The sequence below is a fragment of the Bos taurus genome, chromosome 15, assembly GCF_002263795.3.
Source record: "Bos taurus isolate L1 Dominette 01449 registration number 42190680 breed Hereford chromosome 15, ARS-UCD2.0, whole genome shotgun sequence".
Lineage (NCBI taxonomy): Eukaryota > Metazoa > Chordata > Mammalia > Artiodactyla > Bovidae > Bos > Bos taurus.
The window spans coordinates 77,822,214-77,841,643 of NC_037342.1; the positions used below are offsets into that span (position 1 = coordinate 77,822,214).

At 46.6% G+C, this 19,430-nt stretch overlaps 1 protein-coding gene across 1 annotated transcript in view; it reads left to right on the forward strand.

Moving 5' to 3' along the window:
* Window positions 1–19,430, forward strand: part of PTPRJ (protein tyrosine phosphatase receptor type J) — a 178,141-nt gene that overhangs the window by 135,653 nt on the left and 23,058 nt on the right. Inside the window, exons 8-14 of the mRNA XM_059875172.1 lie at window positions 2,517–2,774; window positions 7,065–7,322; window positions 8,084–8,359; window positions 11,960–12,250; window positions 15,714–15,845; window positions 17,686–17,896; window positions 18,006–18,130. Of these exons, the coding sequence (XP_059731155.1) occupies window positions 2,517–2,774; window positions 7,065–7,322; window positions 8,084–8,359; window positions 11,960–12,250; window positions 15,714–15,845; window positions 17,686–17,896; window positions 18,006–18,130 (1,551 nt within the window). The remainder of the gene's footprint in view (window positions 1–2,516; window positions 2,775–7,064; window positions 7,323–8,083; window positions 8,360–11,959; window positions 12,251–15,713; window positions 15,846–17,685; window positions 17,897–18,005; window positions 18,131–19,430) is intronic.

Consider the following 19,430-nt stretch of genomic DNA (forward strand, 5'->3'; position numbering starts at 1 on the left):
TTTGCATGTATCGCAGGGGTCTTCATGGTAGCTGTTAGGATCCCTGTTTTTGTTTATTTAATTTTATTTTTTACCTTTTTATTTTGTATTGGGGTATAGCTGATTAACAATGCTCTGACTGTTTCAGGTGAGCAGCGAAGGGACTCAGCCATACCTATATATGTATCCATTCTTCCCCAAACAGGACCCCTGTTTTACAGGTGAAAAACCTACAGCCCAACACGGCTGAGGAATTTGCCTAAAACCAGAGAGCTGGCAAGCGGCAGGGCAGGGACTTGAATCCAGGGGCGCCTGGCTCTGGACCCAGGGCTCATCTCATGAGAATGCTTTATTCGAGTGTCTGATGCTTCCTGCAAGGCGCCTTAGGCATTCTTACAGATGTCTTCTGACTGGGTCTGTGGAGTAAATGAAATCTGCTTCCTTTTCTTCACCTTCTACTTAAAAAAAAAAAAAAATTAATCTCTCTGTTAAGATTAGGTTCACTGTGAGTAACAAATGCCCCAAGTATCCAAGACAGGAGTTTGTTTCTCTCTCACTGTAAAAGCAGCCCAGTACTAAGCCCAGGACTATGGATGGGATGGTAGAGTCTTAGCTGCGGCTCAGAGCAAGAAACAGGAACCGTGAGCTCACTGCAGTGTTTTTGTTTTTTATTTTAACTTGTGGAAAATTGCTTTTCAGTGTTGTGTTGGTTTCTGCTGTACAATGACAAAAGTTAGTCGTAGTTATATGTATATCCCTTGCCTCTTGAGTCTCCCTCTCCTCCCCTCATCCCACCCTTCTAGGCCATTCCCGGGTGCCAGGCTGGCTGGGCTCCTTGTGTTATATGACGGTTCCCCACTAACTAACTATTTCACACACGATAGTATATATATGTCAGCGCTACTTTCTCAATCTGTCCCACCCTCACCTTCCCCCGCTGTGTGCACAAGTCCGTTTTCTACTAGGGTCATCAGTACCGTTTTTCCAGATTCCATATACATGTGTTAATGTACGACACTTGCTTTTCTGACTTCACTTCAGCCTCTATGACAGGCTCTAGGTTCACTCACCTCACTACAACGGACTCAGATTCATTCCTTTTTATGGCTGAGAGACTATGAGCTATTTGAAGCTGAGAAGGATCTAATCTTGGGAACTGAGAGTTTATAGAATCATTGGAAGGGCTGATGTGTTAATTTGCTAGGGCTGCCGTAACAAGCACCGCAGATTGGGAGGCTTTAACAGCAGAAATCTGCTCTCTCACAGTCTGGAGGCAAATAGTCTGAGATCAAGTGGTTCAGGGTTGGTTTCTTCTGAGATCTGCCTTCTTGGTTTTGTGATGGCCAGCTTCTCCCCGTGTCTTCACATGACTGTCCTTTGGTCTGTGCATGCCTGTGTCCCAGTCACCTCTTTATTTTATTTTATTGAAATACTGTTGATTTACCATGTTGTATTTCTGCTGTATAGCAAAGTGATTCAGTTAAACATGTTTATATTCTTTTTTTACATTCTTTTCCATTATGGCTTATCACAGGATATTGAATATAGTTCCTTCCAATTTCTTCTTATAAGGATACTAATTGTTGTAATTTAGGACCTACCTTAATGGCCTCCTTTTACCTTAAACACTTCTTTAAAAACCCTGTCTCCAAGTATAGTCAGATTCTGAGGTACTGTGGGTTGGGACTTCAATATAAGAATTTTGAGGGGACATAATTCAGCTCATAACATGTGAGGTGCAGGGTCTAGGCTGGGACCCAGAAATGACTCCCAGTCTAAGGGTGCAGAACTCCCCACCCTGGATGGCCCCAGCAGTGTCACAGTCAGTACCCGGCTGTAGTTGTTGGCTCTTGGAATGTATGGAGTTGCTTGCTGGGCATCAGGAGGCTGCAGCCACTGCCACATTGTTGGTTCTAGAGCCAGGTAGCCTGAGTCCAGGGATGACACCCACAGTTCAGCTACAAGGAGGAGAAAATACTGCTTCCCCCTTTAAGGTTGTTTCTTAGGAGCCATATTGTTCTTATACTCACATCCCATTGGCCAGAACTTAGTAATCACATGACTAGTTGCAAGGGAGGCTGGGAAATGTAGTTTTTTAAATCTCCAAGAGTCATGTACATTGCTAAAAATCTGGGAGTGTATGTTTAAAGAAAATGGAGGGGGATGAATTTTGGGGGTCAACAGCACCTTCTGCTGTACATCGTTAAAAAAAGACTCTGGGTGGCTAAGTGTTGTATGCAAGATAAGACTGCTGTCAGTGGCCAAGGTCCCACTCCAGAGTCTGAGCCCCGAACCCTCGGGAATTCACTCACCCCTTTTCTCATTTCCTTTGAATGACTTTGTACAACTTAACCGGTGTCTGAACTCCTGTGGCCAATTGTTCTCTTGATGGTTAGAAACATGAGTTCCTAAGGGGCTTGTGTTGTAGGTGTACCAAGTGTGCATTTAATCTCTGTGTAAATATTTTGTGAGATTCAGTCACCCTTGTCTTCTGGAGAAATAGATTCTTAATCTAGTCATTTGCTTTCTTCACACAGCCCCCAGTCCAGTTTCTGACTTTAGAGTGACAAGTGTCAGCACAAGGGAAGTTGGCTTAGCATGGAACAGCAATGACACTCATTCCTTTGAGATACATATCACACCTCATGAAGCTGGAGAACCTCGAATCATCACCACCACCGAACAAAGTATTGTCTTTGGTGGCTTATACCCTGGAACCATGTATCGTTTTGATATATATCCACAAGGACCAAATGGGACTAAAGGGGATTCCCAAACAGTTTCCACTACAACTGGTAAGCAAATAGGCTGTATTTTCTGTGAATTAGTTATGTTTCTTAAGGGAAATCAGTATAAACCTTACCTGTCAAAATTTCCAAATATTGCTTTTCTTTTAATTATCTAAGAAAGACCTTTTAAAAAATTGTTAATGACAGCAATGCATATTCATTATCTAAAATACAGATAAGCAAAAAGAAAAATCACCTGTAGACCAACAGCCAGAGATAATCACTAATAGCTTTTGATGCATGATGTTTTAGAACAGGGGTCCCCAACCCCTGGGCCACAGACTGGTACTGATCTGTGGCTTGTTAGGAACCAGGCTGCACAGCAGGAGGTGAGTGGTGGGTGAAGGAGTCACTCCCCATCGCTTGCATTTACCGCCTGAACTCCACCTTCTGTCAGATTGGCCATGGCATCAGATTCTCATAGGAGTGTGAGCCCTACTGTGAACTGCGCATGCGGGGGGTGTAGGTTGCGTGCTCTTTATGAAAATCATCCCCAAACCACCCGTCTACCCTGTGTGTGGAAAAATATCTTCCATGAAACCAGTCTGTGGTGCCAAAAAGGTTGCAGACTGCTCTTCTAGAATTTTAAGATTATATAAAGGTGTATGTATGTATGTGTGCATGTATATTTTAACAAGTATTAAAATCCTCTACACATGTGGTTTTAAATCTGCTTTTTGTTCTATTCAAGTTTATTATGATTCTTCTTCCCTATCAGCATAAATATCCCTGCAGATTAATTTTAATATCTGCCTGGCATTCCGTTGTCTGAATCAGGAGTCAGCAGACAATAAAGGTCCATGGGTCAAATCTGGCTCACTGCCTGTTTTTTTTTTTATAAGTAAAGCTTTATTCAAGCCTAGCCATGCTCATTTCTTTATATAAAGTCTATGACTTCTTTCGTGCTAGAAACAAATAGTTTCAACAGAGAATACATGGCCTGCAAAGCCTAGGATATTTGTTCTGTGGTCCATATAGAAAAAGTTTGCTGACCCTTGGTTAGATCTACTACTATTACTACTACTACTACTAAGTCGCTTCAGTCGTGTCCGACTCTGTGCGACCCCATAGACGGCAGCCCACAAGGCTCCCCCATCCCTGGGATTTTCCAGGCAAGAATACTGGAGTGGTTAGATCAGTGGTTCTCCAAGTGTGGTCCGGGGATCTCTGGGGCGGTCCCCTAGACTCTTTGAAGGGGGTCTGTGACGTATTAGTATTATCATAATACTACTAGAATACTATTTGGCTTTTTCACTCTCATTCTCTCATGATAAGTGTACAGTGGAGTTTTCCAGATGCAGTGTGACATGGGATGGCATCATTCTTCTGTTGGCTCATGGAATGTATGATTTGTATTCTTACATTTTAAGCATTTCCTCATTAAAAATGTTCTGTTACAGCATACATAAATATAACCTAAATAAATAAAAATTCTCTGAGAGCCTCAATAATTTTCAGAAGGTAAAGGAGTCTATACTGCTGGTCTGGATGTATTATAAATTGCTTGACCATTTGCCTGTTGTTGGACAGGTAGATCATTGACAGTCTTTCATGAACAATATTGTGATGCAATGGTCTTGTTAGTTCTATGAGGCTGATTGATGTTGATAAAAGTATTTCATGAAAACAATCCATTGTTCGTTATTGTTACCTTTGAAATTTGAAATGAAATTTTTTGGGAAAGCTTGGAGAACATCCAGTATCCTTGATCTTTGATTGCACGGGACTTGAAATCCTTTCTACAGAAGGAAAGAGTAAATAAATGGGACTGATTCCTTGAGCCATGTGTGAAGTCAGTTGGGTTTTTGAGATTCTCCTTGTGTGGGTTTTCTCAACTTTGTTGGTTAGGTTAAGCATTGATGGTTATTTGGAAGATCTGCCTCCACAATAAGGGAACTGCTAAAATGTATCCCTCAGATGAAGTGCATAGTTCCTTTTCAAGTCTGATTTTCAGGTTAGACTTTTGAGATCAGGTTATAGTATCAACATATATATTTTTTCTCTCTTTTTGAGAATGTAGCTAATGGTAAGGGGATCACAATTTGGGTCCCTTTGATGTTGTGTGACTTGCCAATTCCCAGGATTTACTGCAATAATAACATTATGTAGTGGGGGTCTACAAAGCGCTGGGCTCTCAGCCTTTGTATTTAAACATTTTGAACACAACTCTATGAGGTAGGTACTATTATCATCTCTATTTTATAGAGTAGGAAACGGGGACTCTGTGAACTTAAGTAACTGACCCAGGGTGACAAGGGAGTGAACTGGCCTCTGTCTGCCTTTGGAGACTGAGGTCTTAACCACAGTGTGGACTGCACTGCGATATGGAGCAACTGCAGAAGTAATTTAGGACTATTCATAAGGAGAAGGCATCTCTTGTACTATTGCCTATAATTGTCCCAATGAATGGAAATCAAGAAGAGTTATAATAAGGCACTAGGCTCTTAGGACATCACCAATTCTATTATTGACCAATGTTTGCTGTTATTGGGGGAGAATCAATGTAACAGCATTAAAGGTGATTTTGAAAAAGGGAAGCAAGTACTGGATGACCCAGCAATTCCACTCTTACATGTATACATATTTCTAAAAGAATTGAAATCAGGGACTTGAACATATTTCTCTACACCAACATTCACAGTAGCATGATTCACAATAGCTAGAAGGTGGAGGCAGCCAAGTGTCCATCAGCAGGTGAAATGTGGTATATCCATACAATAGAATGCTGCTGCTGCTGCTAAGTCGCTTCAGTCGTGTCCGACTCTGTGCGACCCCATAGACGGCATCCCACCAGGCTCCCCCGTCCCTGGGATTCTCCAGACAAGAACACTGGAGTGGGTTACCATCTCCTTCTCTGATGCATGAAAGTGAAAAGTTAAAGTGAAGTCGCTCAGTCATGTCCGACTCTTAGCGACCCCATGGACTGCAGCCCACCAGGCTCCTCCGTCCATGGGATTTTCCAGGCAAGAGTACTGGAGTGGGGTGCCATTGCCTTCTCCATATAATAGAATAGTTGTTGTTATTTAGTTGCTAAGTCATGCCCGACTCTTTTGTGACCCCATGGACTGTAGTCCACCAGCCTCCTCTGTCCATGGGATTCTGCAGGCAAGAATCCGAGAGCGGGTTGCCCTTTCCTCCTGCAGGGTATCTTCCTGTCCTAGAGATTGAACCTGCGTCTCCTGCATGGCAGGTGGATTCTTTACCATTGAGCCACTAGGGAAGCCCCACACTAGAATATTATTTAGCCACACAAGGAATGATGTACCAAGGCATGCTACAGTGTGAATAAACCTTGAAAGCATTATGCTAGGTGAAAAAAGCCCACCATAGAAGAACAACTGCCATGTACATCCACTTATGTGAGGTGCCTAGAATTGGCACATTCGTAGAGACAGAAGATAGTGGGGAGAAGGGAGGAATGAGAAGTTCTTACTTCAAGGGAACAGAGTTTGTGTTGGGCATCATGAAACGCTTTGTGTTTAGCCAGTGATGATGGTGATACCCCACTGTGAACATACTTAACACTTACAAATGGTTCAGACGATAACTATTGCATTCTGTTTATTTTACTACCACAAAATTCAATAAAGACTTTAAAGATGGTCCTTGTTAAAAAAAATCTTAAAAGAAAGAGATTCTGTGCAGTTATATTGCAGCTGGTTCAGTGTGTAGAGGTGAGATGGTGAGTGCAGAACCCAGAGCCCTGTGGGTAGTTTCGCTTCTGACTCCTCGATGTGAGGATGCGGCTCCGTGTGCTTTTTCCCCTTCCGCACTCCAGCCTCAAGTGCCCATTTCAGTGTCAACTCTCCATTTCTGTCTTTCTCTTCAGTATGCCTGCCTGTGTTATAGAAAGATGTTTTCTTCTGAGGGACTGGTTTTTAAAAAACTTTGCTGAGATATAATACATACGTTGAAACTCACACGCACCCTAAGTGCGTAATTTGATGCATCTTTACAAACTGAACCCATCTGGTCACTAGCGCTCAGATCAAGAAAACCTGAGCATGGTTTCCACTCTAGAAGACCCCCTCCCAACCAACCCCAGACCAAGGGGATGTCTCTATGACAGAAGCAAAAGGCCAGAGAACAGATAGGACAGGCTGGTAAATTCATCGGTGTTGCAGAAGAGCCAAGATTCTTGAAAGAAACTGTTTCTCACCTAAGTGTTAGAGTTTGCCCTTAGTGAACTCATTTGATGACAGAAGAGCAAGTTCTCTGGGCAGGTGCTTTAGAATAAAGCTGGACATTGCGATGGTCATTGACAGACTTCCTTTTTTCTTCCTTTCCTCTGCCCAGACTGCAGCGCAGTGTTTGACATCCGCGTCATTAACGTCACCACCACCGACATGCAGCTGGCGTGGCAGAACACAGACAACGCTTCCGAATACATCTACAGTGTAGAAATACAGTCTGAACACAGCTCTGATCGGAAGAACAGTTCTCACACGGGGATCGCTTTCCACGACCTGACCCCGGGCACCTTATACAAGATCACAGTCACCCCCCAGATGGACTTTGTCCAGGGGCTGGCCAACTCCACCCTACAGTACACACGTAAGTGTTTCAGGACACCCTCCTAAGGAAGCATTTTCCCAGCCTTTCAGCCGGAGGAGGGGAAATGAGCATGGGTTCAGTGATGAGGCAAGAGGCCCTTGTGTTTCTGGGCTCCAGGTAGAATGTGAAACCGAGGAAGCTGAAGACGTTGGGCTCAGCCAACGTTCTGCCCTGCCCTGGCGGCACTGGTGCTGAGCCATGTGAACTTGGAATTGTCTTCCGAAGCAGAGAGGCATCCCATGAGCATGGGAAGCATCACCATTCATTCCTTGGGAATACAGACTGGAGGAGGGGTCACCCGGTCATGTTGGCATGGAAGATGCTGCCCAAAGGAAGCAGTTTTGCATGCACCAGTAAGGGACATGCTTTGCTAATATTTGACCTAAATATATGGTAGAGATGGAAGTTTATAATGTCTTTTTTGTATATTTTTGTTTCATTAATCATATTTCAAAAACAAGTAGGAAATTACATCTTAAAAATAGATTTCAGATAAAGTATTAAAAGAAGTCTGAAAAGTTTCAATTCTTTTGAGATTTAATCTGTATAATTATTTTCTAAATGTCTTTTTGGGGAAGCCTCCTCTTTTTTGATCCCAGCAAGTATTAGCTTTATTTATTCTTTACCCAAAGGAGCCAGGCTATTTTTATTTTAAATTTAATGAAAAAAAAAAGAAAAAAAAAGTCCAGGCTATTTTTAGATGCAGTCAGTAAAATGGCTCAAGTTAATCCATCCTTTTTTTTTTTCCCCTAAAACTTAAGGGCCCAGCAAGGTGTCCAGCATTGAGATAATGACCAATACCACAGCAGCAACCTTAAATTGGCAGAATGTTGACGAAGCCTCTTCAAACTACACCTACTGCCTTCTTATTAGGCAGGACGGAAGTTCCAGCAACTTCCCGCCAATAGTCACAGACGTCGGCGTTACCCATGCTACGGTCACCAACTTAATACCTGGTTCCTCCTACACCGTAGAGATCTTCACGCGGATGGGGGATGTCAAGTCACTTGGGCCCAGCAGGCAGTCATTCTGTACAGGTGGGTAGTCTCAGGGGACTCTTGGATTCCATCTGGTGTCATGCTGACCTTGCATGTAGGTCCTTGCAATAAACTCCAGTTGATTAGTTTTTTTTCCCGATCACCATGGCATCTTAGTTTTCCAACCAGGGATAGAACCTTCGCCCCGCTGCAGTGGCCCACCAGGGAAGCCCCTCGAGTTGGTTAGCGTCTGTGTGGTGTGTGAGCATCCTAGTAGCTCATTAGCGCTGTCTTGCTGCCCTTGTTGTTTGTTCATTCAGCAGATACATTCTGAGCATTTACTGTGCGTCAGGTACCGTCTAAGGTCACAGATGAGTCCCTGCCTTTCTGAAACTTCTGTTCTGGTGGCGGAAGACCCAATAAGCCAGAAACACAGGTTATTAGGTGATGATTACTGCTGAGGAAAGATAAGTAAAAAGGATAGGAGAAATGAGATGTTTATCTTGGGGAAGGCTTTGTCGAAAAGGTGACTTTTGAGCAAAGACTTGCAGGAAGTGAAGCCAGTCGTGTGGACAGGAGAGACGGGCAGCCCCAGTGTGGAGGTCCTGGGCCTGGAGTGTGCCTGCTGTGTTGGAGGAAGAGCAGGAGGTCAGGATGGCAGAGGGCAGCAAGAGGGGGAGGTGGAGGAGGTGAGGCCAATGGGGTGAGGGGCCAGGGCACGGCTGACGTCAGGCCTTGCAGCTCATAGTTTGGCTTTTACCCTGAAGAAGACAGAAAGGATATAGTTAAAAGGGATGCTCAGCATTTTCACTTTTCTTGATCCTTATCTCTCAATGCAAAAAGTGTGAGCGTTTAAAGAGAAGAACCCTGTGTTTAACTGAAGGAGCTTTCAGAGAGTGAGTGGGGGGATGTTTGGTGAACGGCTGTGAGTCCTTCTGCTCACAGTTCTGATGGCGGGGCTTTATCCCTCTGGACCTGTGGGCCACCTTGTCCCCTACCGCCTTTGCACTTGCTTCCTTTCTTCCTTAGACTAAGCCCTTCAGGTGTGTTCAGGCTGATCTGGAAGTCGGGCAGGGATCTCAGCAGATCAGCCTCCCTGGTAGTGTAGGGGCTGGGACCTCGATGACCTCTGACCTTTCACGTGGAGTGGCAAAAGAGATCCTGGCAGCTCTGAGCCCCCTGTGTTAACTCAAACTCTGTTCACCCGGTCTAGACTCTGATCTTTGGCGTGCGGGTGGCTTCCATTGCTAATATTTATCTTAGCTGCAGTCATGGCTCCCTGTAGCAAGAGAAAGATATCTGTGAGCATTTATGAGTGGGGGGTGGATGGACAGGACTGTGGGAGGGGGATCGTATCGGGCAGGTTGTCCTTCCAGGCCTCAGGTGGAGAATGTGGGCGCTGTGCGTGGGTGCCTCTTTAAAACTTTTTCTGCTTTAAAACACCACAGTGTTCAAGTCATGATAATATCCCCGCCCCCAGTACATTAACACAGAGTTTTCCATTTATTTATTTTTGGAGGCACCCCTGGGATCTGAAAGAGTTTTCCATTTATGTCAGCTTTTTGTGGACACTTAATAAAATCCTGCTGCTGCTGCTTAGCTGACTTGGGCGTGTCTGAGTCTGTGAGACCCCATGGACTGCAGCCCTCCAGGCTTCTCTGTCCATGGGATTCTCTTGGCAAGAGTACTGGAGCGGGTGGCCATGTCCTCCAGGGGAGCTTCCTGGCCCTGGGACTGAACCTGGGTCTCCTGCATTGCAGGCAGATTCTTTACCGCGGAGTGTGGTACTCCGCCCGTGACAAAGGTCATGAGGAAGGAGGCTCGACATACGCAAAGGCGGGATCGAGCCTCAGGAGTCCCCCTGGAACTCCTCGAGCATCTACCCCCATAACCAGAGCCTGCCTACTTTACTACTTTGTGCTCACCTACACCTCTGACTTTACGGGGGGCTGTCCCCCACCACCTCTTTTGGAGAAGGAGTTAACTTAGAGCTCCAGTTTATAATAATTCCTGGGCGTGATAAGAGTGTTTTAACCTACAAACTCCTCTGAAGGTTCTCTAGCCTGCCTGACAGGCTCGTCCAGCCACATGTGATTGCTCACAGCCTCCCAACCGTGAGAGGCACAAGATGCTTTAAACCCTCTAAAAACAGGTTCTTTAGAGAAGTTAGAAAACTATTAGTATAAGTATAATAGGCTGATTAGAAATTGTGTTGGTGAAGGGTTTTTCATTTGTTGAGCCAATGTTTGTTGCTAAGTCTCCACATCCCCTGCCCTTACACACATTAATGAATATATAGAATTAACCTTTGATATTAATCATGTTAGACCTTAGGCTAAGTAAATTCTTTCCTTAACTAAAACCCACTACACCCTCACCCTGTAGGAATGTAACTTTATTTGGGTGGCGTCTGTTTTGAGAATAATCAGCCCTGGAGAAATAAGTGTCCTGATTGACTGACCGCTGTCACAAGGAGAGGGTCGTAAATTGTCAGCAGGCCCCCCTGGCCAGAAGATGATGTAACACCCCTAAGACCTCTGTATACATTTGTGTGAAGCACCTGACTTTAATAAAAGTCAGGACTGCTGTCCCCACGTGACTTTTGTGTAACATCTTAGTGTATAAAAACAGACTCTGGAAAATAAAGAATTGGGATCAGTTTCTCGAAATACTGGTCTCCCCATGTCGCTCTCTCTCTCACTCTGGTTGAGTCTCCATCTGGAGCATGGAACCCACCATGCTTACTAATTATGCCTGGGCTTCTAAGATCCGACCGGGGAGGCCTCAGTGTTTCCTCTCCTTCGGGAGAACAGAAGGACGCCTGCCTTCCTACGTAAGTGGTGCAAACTTCTTGTCTTGAAGTTTTATTGGTCTCCCGCGTAAACCAAGCTACTCAGCCTCTTTTCTCCACTGAATTTTCCTACTGAGCTATCCTTATTCTATTACTCTTTATATCTTTAATTAATATCTAATTGAAGCTATTGTATCCTGATCCTCGCCTATGCCGTCTCTCCTTCGAATACCCTGGATCAGCTGGGGCTGGTCCCCGGCAGCGGAGCTACCAGGGAAGCCCTAATAATATCCTACTGGCCCTTCAAATGGGTAGAGACAAATAACACCCCATATTAAAGATGAAGAAATTGGTACCATTTACCATTGGTTATTCAGCCTCTTGTGTATGTAGAAAACACCCTGGACTTGGATTTAGAAAACCCAAGATCCAGTTTTGGCTTTGCCACTGGCCAGCCATGTCATTTGAGCAAATTACTTAATCTAAGTCTCAGTTGATTCAGCTGCAAAGTGGGACAGTATTAACCCTGCCTGTTCCAGAACGATGGTCAAGAGGGTGCCCAGAAGAGGGGACACAGGTGGAGAAATTGCTACCACTCCCCGCATAAAGTAGCTATGTCTCACGGGCCCTTGTGCTCTTCCAGCCTGGAGCCCGACGGCCACCGTTTCATTTAATCCTCGGGTCTTCCTGCAGCTGGGGCTGACCCAAGGTCACAAAGTTCAGTAAGGCCTGATTCAAGGTCAGCCTCTGCCTCTTCTGACATTCCCCACTGCTGTCTCCTCATCACCAATGGGCCAGGCATCCCAAGTTTAAGTGTTTGCAAAGGCAAGCGTCCAAGAATCTCATGCTGTGCTGTGCTTGCCTTGCAGACCCTGAGTCGGTGGCCTCCTTCGACTGTGAAGCAGTCCCCAAGAAGGCCACCTTGGTCCTTAGGTGGGCCTGCCCTTTAGGCACCAGCACAGGCTTTGAGCTGGAGGTCAGCCATGGATACTGGAAAAATAAAACGACCTTGGAGGGCTGCTCTTTGAACAACGGCTCTGAGTTCATGACGGAAGTCACGCATTTGAATTTTTCTACCTTGTACGACATCAGCATTGCTACCCACTCCTGTAACAAGACGGCACCGCCCGCCCAAAACACCTGCCTCTCTGGCATCACAGGTGAGCTTCCCAGAGGGCAGGGTAGCCAGCAGGTCATTTGATCACTCCTGGAAAGCTGACCCAGTGGCTCTGCCAAGTGTGCTCGGAAACCTGTTTCTAAAAAAAAATTATCCAAAATATTTGTTTTTGTTAACCCAGTTCTGTAGAAATGTAGTCTATGTAGTCTATAGAAACCATAGTGAGTGAGTGAAAGTCGCTCAGTCGTGTCCGACTCTTTGCGACCCCATGGACATACAGTCCATGGAATTCTCCAGGCCAGAATACTGGAGTGGGTAGCCTTTCCTTTCTCCAGAGGATCTTCCCAACCCAGAGGTCGAACCCAGGTCTCCCACATTACAGGCAGATCCTTTACCAGCCTAATTACAAGGGAGGCATAGAAACTGTATAATCTATAGGAATTTAATGAGTGAGAATTATCTTTTACATTCCCAAAGTTGCCTTTGTTTTATGCAACAATTTGTTGCCACATATTCTTTTAAGTGGTAAGTTCCTCTACTGCATTAAAACAAAGTATTTTTATAGAAATGTTCAGACAGACACGAAAGCAAAGGACAGTGTAATGGGACCCACGTACCATCATCACTCATTTGTGGGCATTTGATGGCATTTGTGTTGACCATTTGTGGGCATTTGATCAATCTTGTTTCATTTATATCCCCTCCCCTCTTATTGGATTTCTTTGAGACCAGTCCTGGTTATTCTATAATTTTATTTGTATGTTTTCCACATGTATTGATGCAAGAGAGGGACTCCTTTCCCCCTTTTTTTCAAACATAACTACATTACTATTCGGTTCAGTTCAGTTGCTCAGTTGTGTCTGACTCTTTGTGACCCAAAGGACTGCAGCACTCTGGGCCTCCCTGTCCATCACCAACTCCCGGAGTCCACCCAAACTCATGTCCATTGAGTGAGTGGTGCCATCCAAGCATCTCATCCTCTGTCAGCCCCTTCTCCTCCTGCCCTCAATCTTTCCCAGCATCATGGTCTTTTCAAATGGGTCAGCTCTTTGCATCAGGTGGCCAAAGTATTGGAGTTTCAGCCTCAGTCCTTCCAATGAATATTCAGGACTGATCTCCTTCAGAATGGACTGGTTGGATCTCCTTGCAGTCCAAGGGACTCTCAAGAGTCTTCTCCAGCACCACAGTTCAAAAGCATCAATTCTTTCGCATTCCTATTACCATTACATTAAAAAATTTAACAATCCTTTTTTTTTTTGGCCATGCTGCACAAATTGAACCCAGGTTACAGCAGTGAAAGCACTAAATCCTAACCACTAGGTCACCAGGGAACTCCCAGCAATCTTTTTTTTTTTTTTTTCTTTAAACTATTACGAGATACTCAGTCAAGATTCAAATTTCGCTAGAATCTGGGTCAACAAATTCCCCAGCTGTTTTGGGGTCATTCACAAGAGATTCCTCCTAGTGAATGTTCTCATGTTGTTGCCTAGTTGCTCAGTCGTGTCTGACTCTTTTGCAACCTCCTGGACCGTAGTGCTCCAGGCTCCTCTGCCCATGGGATTTCCCAGGCAAGAATACTGGAGTGAGTTGTCCTTTCCTTCTCCAGGGGATCTTCCCAATGCAGGCAGGCAGGGCCCCTTGAGTGTAGGACTGAGAAAAGCACTGAGAAGGAAAGAATTTCCAGGCTTGGAGGTGAATGCTGTCTTGGGGTAGGGAGCTGGGGACTCCCAGCTGGCCGGCTAGAAGGCAAAGAGCGATGGGCAGTGTGGGAGCGGGTGTTACAGTGTCTGATGAGGCAGTTGACACCAAGCCGTGGGAACAGCACCTCCAAGTGGCCACTGCTGTCAGTTACTTGAGAGGTTGCCGGAGGATGGTTTAGAGCTGTGCCTTCCAGTAGGAAATCATATGAGCCTCTTGTATAATAAAAAATTTTCTAGGCACCACATTAGGAAACTAAAAAGAGCAGCTGAAATGAAGTTTTTTTTTTTTCCTGCTCTCTGTGGCATATGGGATCTTAGTTCCCTGACCAGGGATTGAACCCTTGCATTGGAAGTGTGGACCACTCGACTGCCAGGGAAGTCCCTGAAATGAGTTTTGATCATATTTTATTTAACCCAGTATATTAAAAATGTTATCATTTCAGCATTTAATTTCACTTAATTTGTATAAAGTAAGTTATTAATGGGGCTTCCCTGGTAGCTCAGCTGGTAAAGAAGCTACCTGCAATGCAGGAGACCTGGGTTCGATCCCTGGGTTGGGAAAGATCCCCTGGAGGAGGGCATGGCAACCCAGTCCAGTATTCTTGCCTGGAGAATCCCATGGACAGAAGAGCCCGGTGGGCTACAGTCCACGGGGTCACAGAGTTGGACACGACTGAGCGACTAAGCGCACATGTGCATGCACACACACACACACACACACACACACGTTATTAATGAGACACTCTACGTCCAGAGTTGGACTAGTTACTTTTCAGAGTGGTTTATTGTTGCTTAGTCTCTCAGTCGTGTCTGACTCTTGTGACCCCATGGACTGTAGCCCGCCAGGCTCCCCTGTCTGTGGGATTTCCCCGGTGAGAATCCTGGAGTGGGTTGCCATTTCAGTGGCTGCCATATTGGACAGCATATGTTTGGAGAATTGGGTTGTGGGCTTTGTCTTTTTGGAGTTCACTTTTCTGAGTCTCTCTTGATTATAATAGCAAAGACACTCACACTGTACCTGGGAGACACAGGTAGGTAGAGAGTGTGTATGAGGAGAGGGACCATCTTTAATTCAGCTTTTCTTTCCTTTTGTGTCAATTCAGAGAGTGGCTTTATGAGCTTAGCTCGGGAAGCTGAGGCACGAGATTTTGAAGGCCTCTTTCAGAATGTTTCCGTGTGGGCTTTTCTGATTTCCAGGAGGAGGGTCAGCTGGGTTTCTCTAGTGGAGTTTTAAACCATCCCTAGCAAACAATGAGGACTTTGGTGTGAAGGGCAGAGTAGGACTGCAGTCAGGTCTCAGGAGGAAGCGTGTTCTCTCCACGTCGTCCTTGCTTCCCCCTGGGTTCCTGCTCCGTCATTGTTCTCAGCTGACCGACCAGTCCTGGGGCCAAGTCCAGCTCCCAGGTCCCCACCTGGACGTTCCACCTACACAGCCTCTGTCTCGCTCTCCTCCTTCTGCACCCCTTCTCAGGGTGCGCAACCTGGCCTTTCTGGGTCAGGAAGGACTGGTGGAAAACAGGAACGATGTAGTACCTTCTAGAAACGAGGTTGCCAGGAGGCCCCCTTGGGAATGTGGTTGGACCCACTGAAGGGGTGCTTGTCAGCTAGGCAGGCTCCCCGAGGACCCCCCACCTCTGTCCCCACCAGTTCGCCTCCTCACCCTTCGCTTCTGGATTTGCTTTGCGTGAGCCCAACATGCAGCATGCAGAACCAGGGGGGATCTTGAGGGGGGCACTACGGTAAATCCTCTCCTTAATAATATTGTTCCTTCTTTGGTTTTAAGTGTTTTGTGTTGTCCTGTTTCAGACCCCCCTCTTCCGGATGGGTCCCCTAATATCACATCTGTCAGTCACAATTCGGTGAAGGTCAAATTCAGTGGGTTCGAAGCCAGCCATGGACCTATCAAAGCCTACGCACTCGTTCTCACCACTGTGGATGGTAAGCAGGGGTCCTGATGGGTTCCGTAGCTGGCGGGTGATACGTGACTGGGCGCCACTTCCGTGCCCACTGAGGCACATTAGTGAGACAGACATATGTCGGGTTTGACACTGTGGCCCACAATTTGGCACTCACCCGGGGATGGGTAGGTGTAATTCTGATGAGCTCAGTCAGAGGTTGACAGATTTCCTGTAAAGGGCCAGACGGCAAACCATTTTAAACTTCGCAGGCTCTGCTGTCTCCTTCTCAGCTGTTCGACTTTGCGGCTGTCACATGAAAGAAACCATAGAAGATACAGAAAGAGTGAGAGTGACTATTCCAGAATTTACCAAAAATGGATGGCTGGCTGGCTGTGGCCCTTGGATTTGACTTGTTTACCTGTAATCTAGGTTCTTCATCTCTTTCGCAACACAGGGTCTTTTAGGTGGCAGATTAGTAGTTTTAACCAACTTTGTCTCTTGCACGTGTGCATACACACATGTGCACACATGCACACACACACACCCCCAAATGATCCTCAAAGGGTGACTTTTTCTTGGAAGAAAACAACAAAAAAATTTGCATTTGCAGTGGGAACTGGCAAAGAGCATCGCCATAGCTGAGAGAGGAGGTGGATTAAATGCCGCCTTTCCTTAAAGGGCTCTATTACGTTCCTTGGAAGTAAGAAGGGAAGGCTTCGAGGATGGGTGGGTGGGTCTGGGTGCTTTGTTCAAGGCTTGGTTTAAAGGTCTGAGTTTTGGAACTTCCCTGAGGGTCCAGTGCTTAGGACTCTGGGCTTTCAAGGCCACGTGCCTGAGTTCAATCGTGGTTCGGGAACTAAGCTCCTGCAAGTTACGTGGCATGGCCAAAAAACAAAAAAGTGCAGGGTTTTGCTTTTTGCTGATTCTTTAACTGTGAACAATGCAGTGCTGTCCCTGCCCAGGCATGCAGCCTGTGATTCTGCCCTCATCTCCCCGAGGAAGACAGAGATCAAACCCACTGTTAGGGCAGTGGGCATCTGGGAAGACAAGGGATTTGCTGGTGTCGTCAACCTGTGGCTTGATTTCAAAAAGAGACGTTGAGATCTTGCTCTTTCTCTTTCTGTCTTTTGTTTTGAGTCTGTTTCAGACACCTAGTCATTTTGCTGTGAAGGTTTACAGCGGATCCCAAGCTCAGATTTTTGCTGAATGGGGGAGGTGAGGGTGCATACTGAGCAGCCTGATCAGGAGCAGCCTGGGGTGGGTGAGGTCGCACACACCCCCGTCGGATGGTCTGGGTTAGGAATACAAGTCCACCACCTTTGGCCCAGTCTCTTTTAGCCATGCCATGCAACTTGCAGGAGCTTGGTTCCTGACAGGGATTGAACCTGGGTACATGGCCTTGAAAGCTCAGAGTCCTAACCGCTGGACCCTCAGGGAAGTTCCAAAACTCAGACCTTTTTACTGTACAGATGTATCCCCATCTGTACAGTGGGGACAGTCAGCCTGTGCAGCGAGATTATTGTGGGGATTAAATGGGTAAGTAAAGCTCTTAGAACTTAATAGAAGGAAAACCTGGCAGAGAGAGCATACCTAAGGGATGGCAGGGGTTACCACCACTACCCAGTGTCAAGGTCATTATTTAGAAATGCTGGAGACACATTGAACCTCTGTGATCACTTTCTTTCTCTTTAAAAAAGATTTATTCAATGTTTAAAGATTACAGTCCATTTACACTTGTTACACAATATTGGCTGCACCCTCTGTGCTGCAGAAGGCATCCTGGAGCCTGTCTTACACCAGCACTTTGGACCTCCCTCCCCACTCCACGTGCGATCCCTTTCTCCCTTTCTTATGCCTTCCCTTCTGTGTGCCTTTCTTAGCTGATCGGCCATCGGCAGATGTTTTGAGATTCACATATGGTGACTTCAAAAGGGGGGCCTCGAATACTTATGTGACATACCTCATAACGACAGAAGCAAAGAGACGTGCTCAGGGCTTGTCTGAAGTCTTGAAATACGAAGTTGATGTTGGCAACGAGTCCACCACGCACGGCTACTACAACGGGAAGCTGGAACCCCTGGGCTCCTATCGGTAATGCCTCATGGTTCTTGCTCTTGGGGGCCGGGCCTCTGAGTGCAGAGCTCTCTGTGCCTGGGACATCAGGTCTCAGTCACCTCTTTTTTCCATTGTCACCCCACAGGGCTTGTGTGGCCGGCTTCACCAATATTGCCTTCAACCCTCGCAACGCGGGACTCATAGACGGGAACGAGAGCTACGTGTCCTTCAGTCCCTGTTCAGAGGCCGTTTTCTTGCCACAGGATCCAGGTAGAGGGGCAGGAGTACTGTTAGCAGCTCATTGAGGCTTTGCTTCCAGTATCCACAGAAGGACGGGTGTCTGCACCCCTCCCTGGGTCCCCAAGAGGCTTGGAAAGTCTCGTCTCTTTTCGCAGAAGCTGAGCTGTCACTTGGCCATCAGGACCCAGCTCAGCTTCCTCTTCTGGCGTCCCCCCAGCCCCCGCCCGCCACGTCCCTCCTCCGAAGGCCCGTCGCACGTCCAGTCTGCACGCACTGTTTGCGCCTTTCTCTTCAGTGTAGTGGTTTGTGTGACCGTGTGCCGGACACACGCGCCCCTTTCAGCGCATGGAACTCTTGACTATTAGGATCAGAAGGAGCCATGGAAATCATCTTGTCGGATCCTCGTTTTATTTTTTAAAAATTTTATTGAAGTATAGTTGATGTACAGTGTTGTGTTAGTCTCTGGAGTACGGCAGAGTGATTCAGACACACACACAGACCACACACACACACTCTTGTTTATGTTCTTTTCCTGTATTTATCACAGGGTGTTGAGTGCAGCTCCCTCTGCTATGTACACCAGGCCTTGTTGTTATCCGCCCCGTATATGATAGTCTGCCTCTGCGAGCCCCAAACTCTCAGTCCTTTCCTCCCCCCGCCCGCCGGCCCTTTGGCAACCAGAAGTCTGTTCTGTCTGTGCAATTCCCGTGTTAGAAATGAGGGCGTTAAGGCCCAGGGAGGGGCAGTGACTGGCCCCAGGTTGCACAGTGCCTTTAGGGGCCGGCCCGACATTCTGGGCTTGGACTCCTTGTCAAGTGCTCCTGTCCTTTATCACAGAGCGAAGTGATTTAGGAGCTTCAAGGACTCCAGGGGGCAGGGTGCATCCCCTCCGCTCAGGCCAGAGACCGACTGACCAGCCAGTTTGTTCTTTGTCTGTACTTGGGAGCCGTTGGCTTCAGCAAAGAAGCCCAGGAGCCAAGTTCAGGGATCCCCAAAGCCTCCCCAGCAAGCACACGGGTTTTATGTCACCGGGCGTGTGGGCGTTAGTGTCAAAAAGTCAACGGGGGAACAGGCGTGTCCAGGAATTTTCAAACTGCGGTTGCTCCGCCCCACGGCCCATTCCCCGGGGGCTCCTGCCCGACTCCGACCTCACCAAGAGCGTTTCTGCCCGCTTTGTGTCTTGTGCTCTGGGGGGCTGTACACACTTCCCTGTGAGGAAAGGAAGCGGTGGGTGAGGACAACCCAAAAGTCACCCAAAAGTAGCTCAGCTGCCTCAGTTTGCAGCTGGGACCCCAGGACCACTCCCAGACGCCTAGGCTAGGTTATGCCC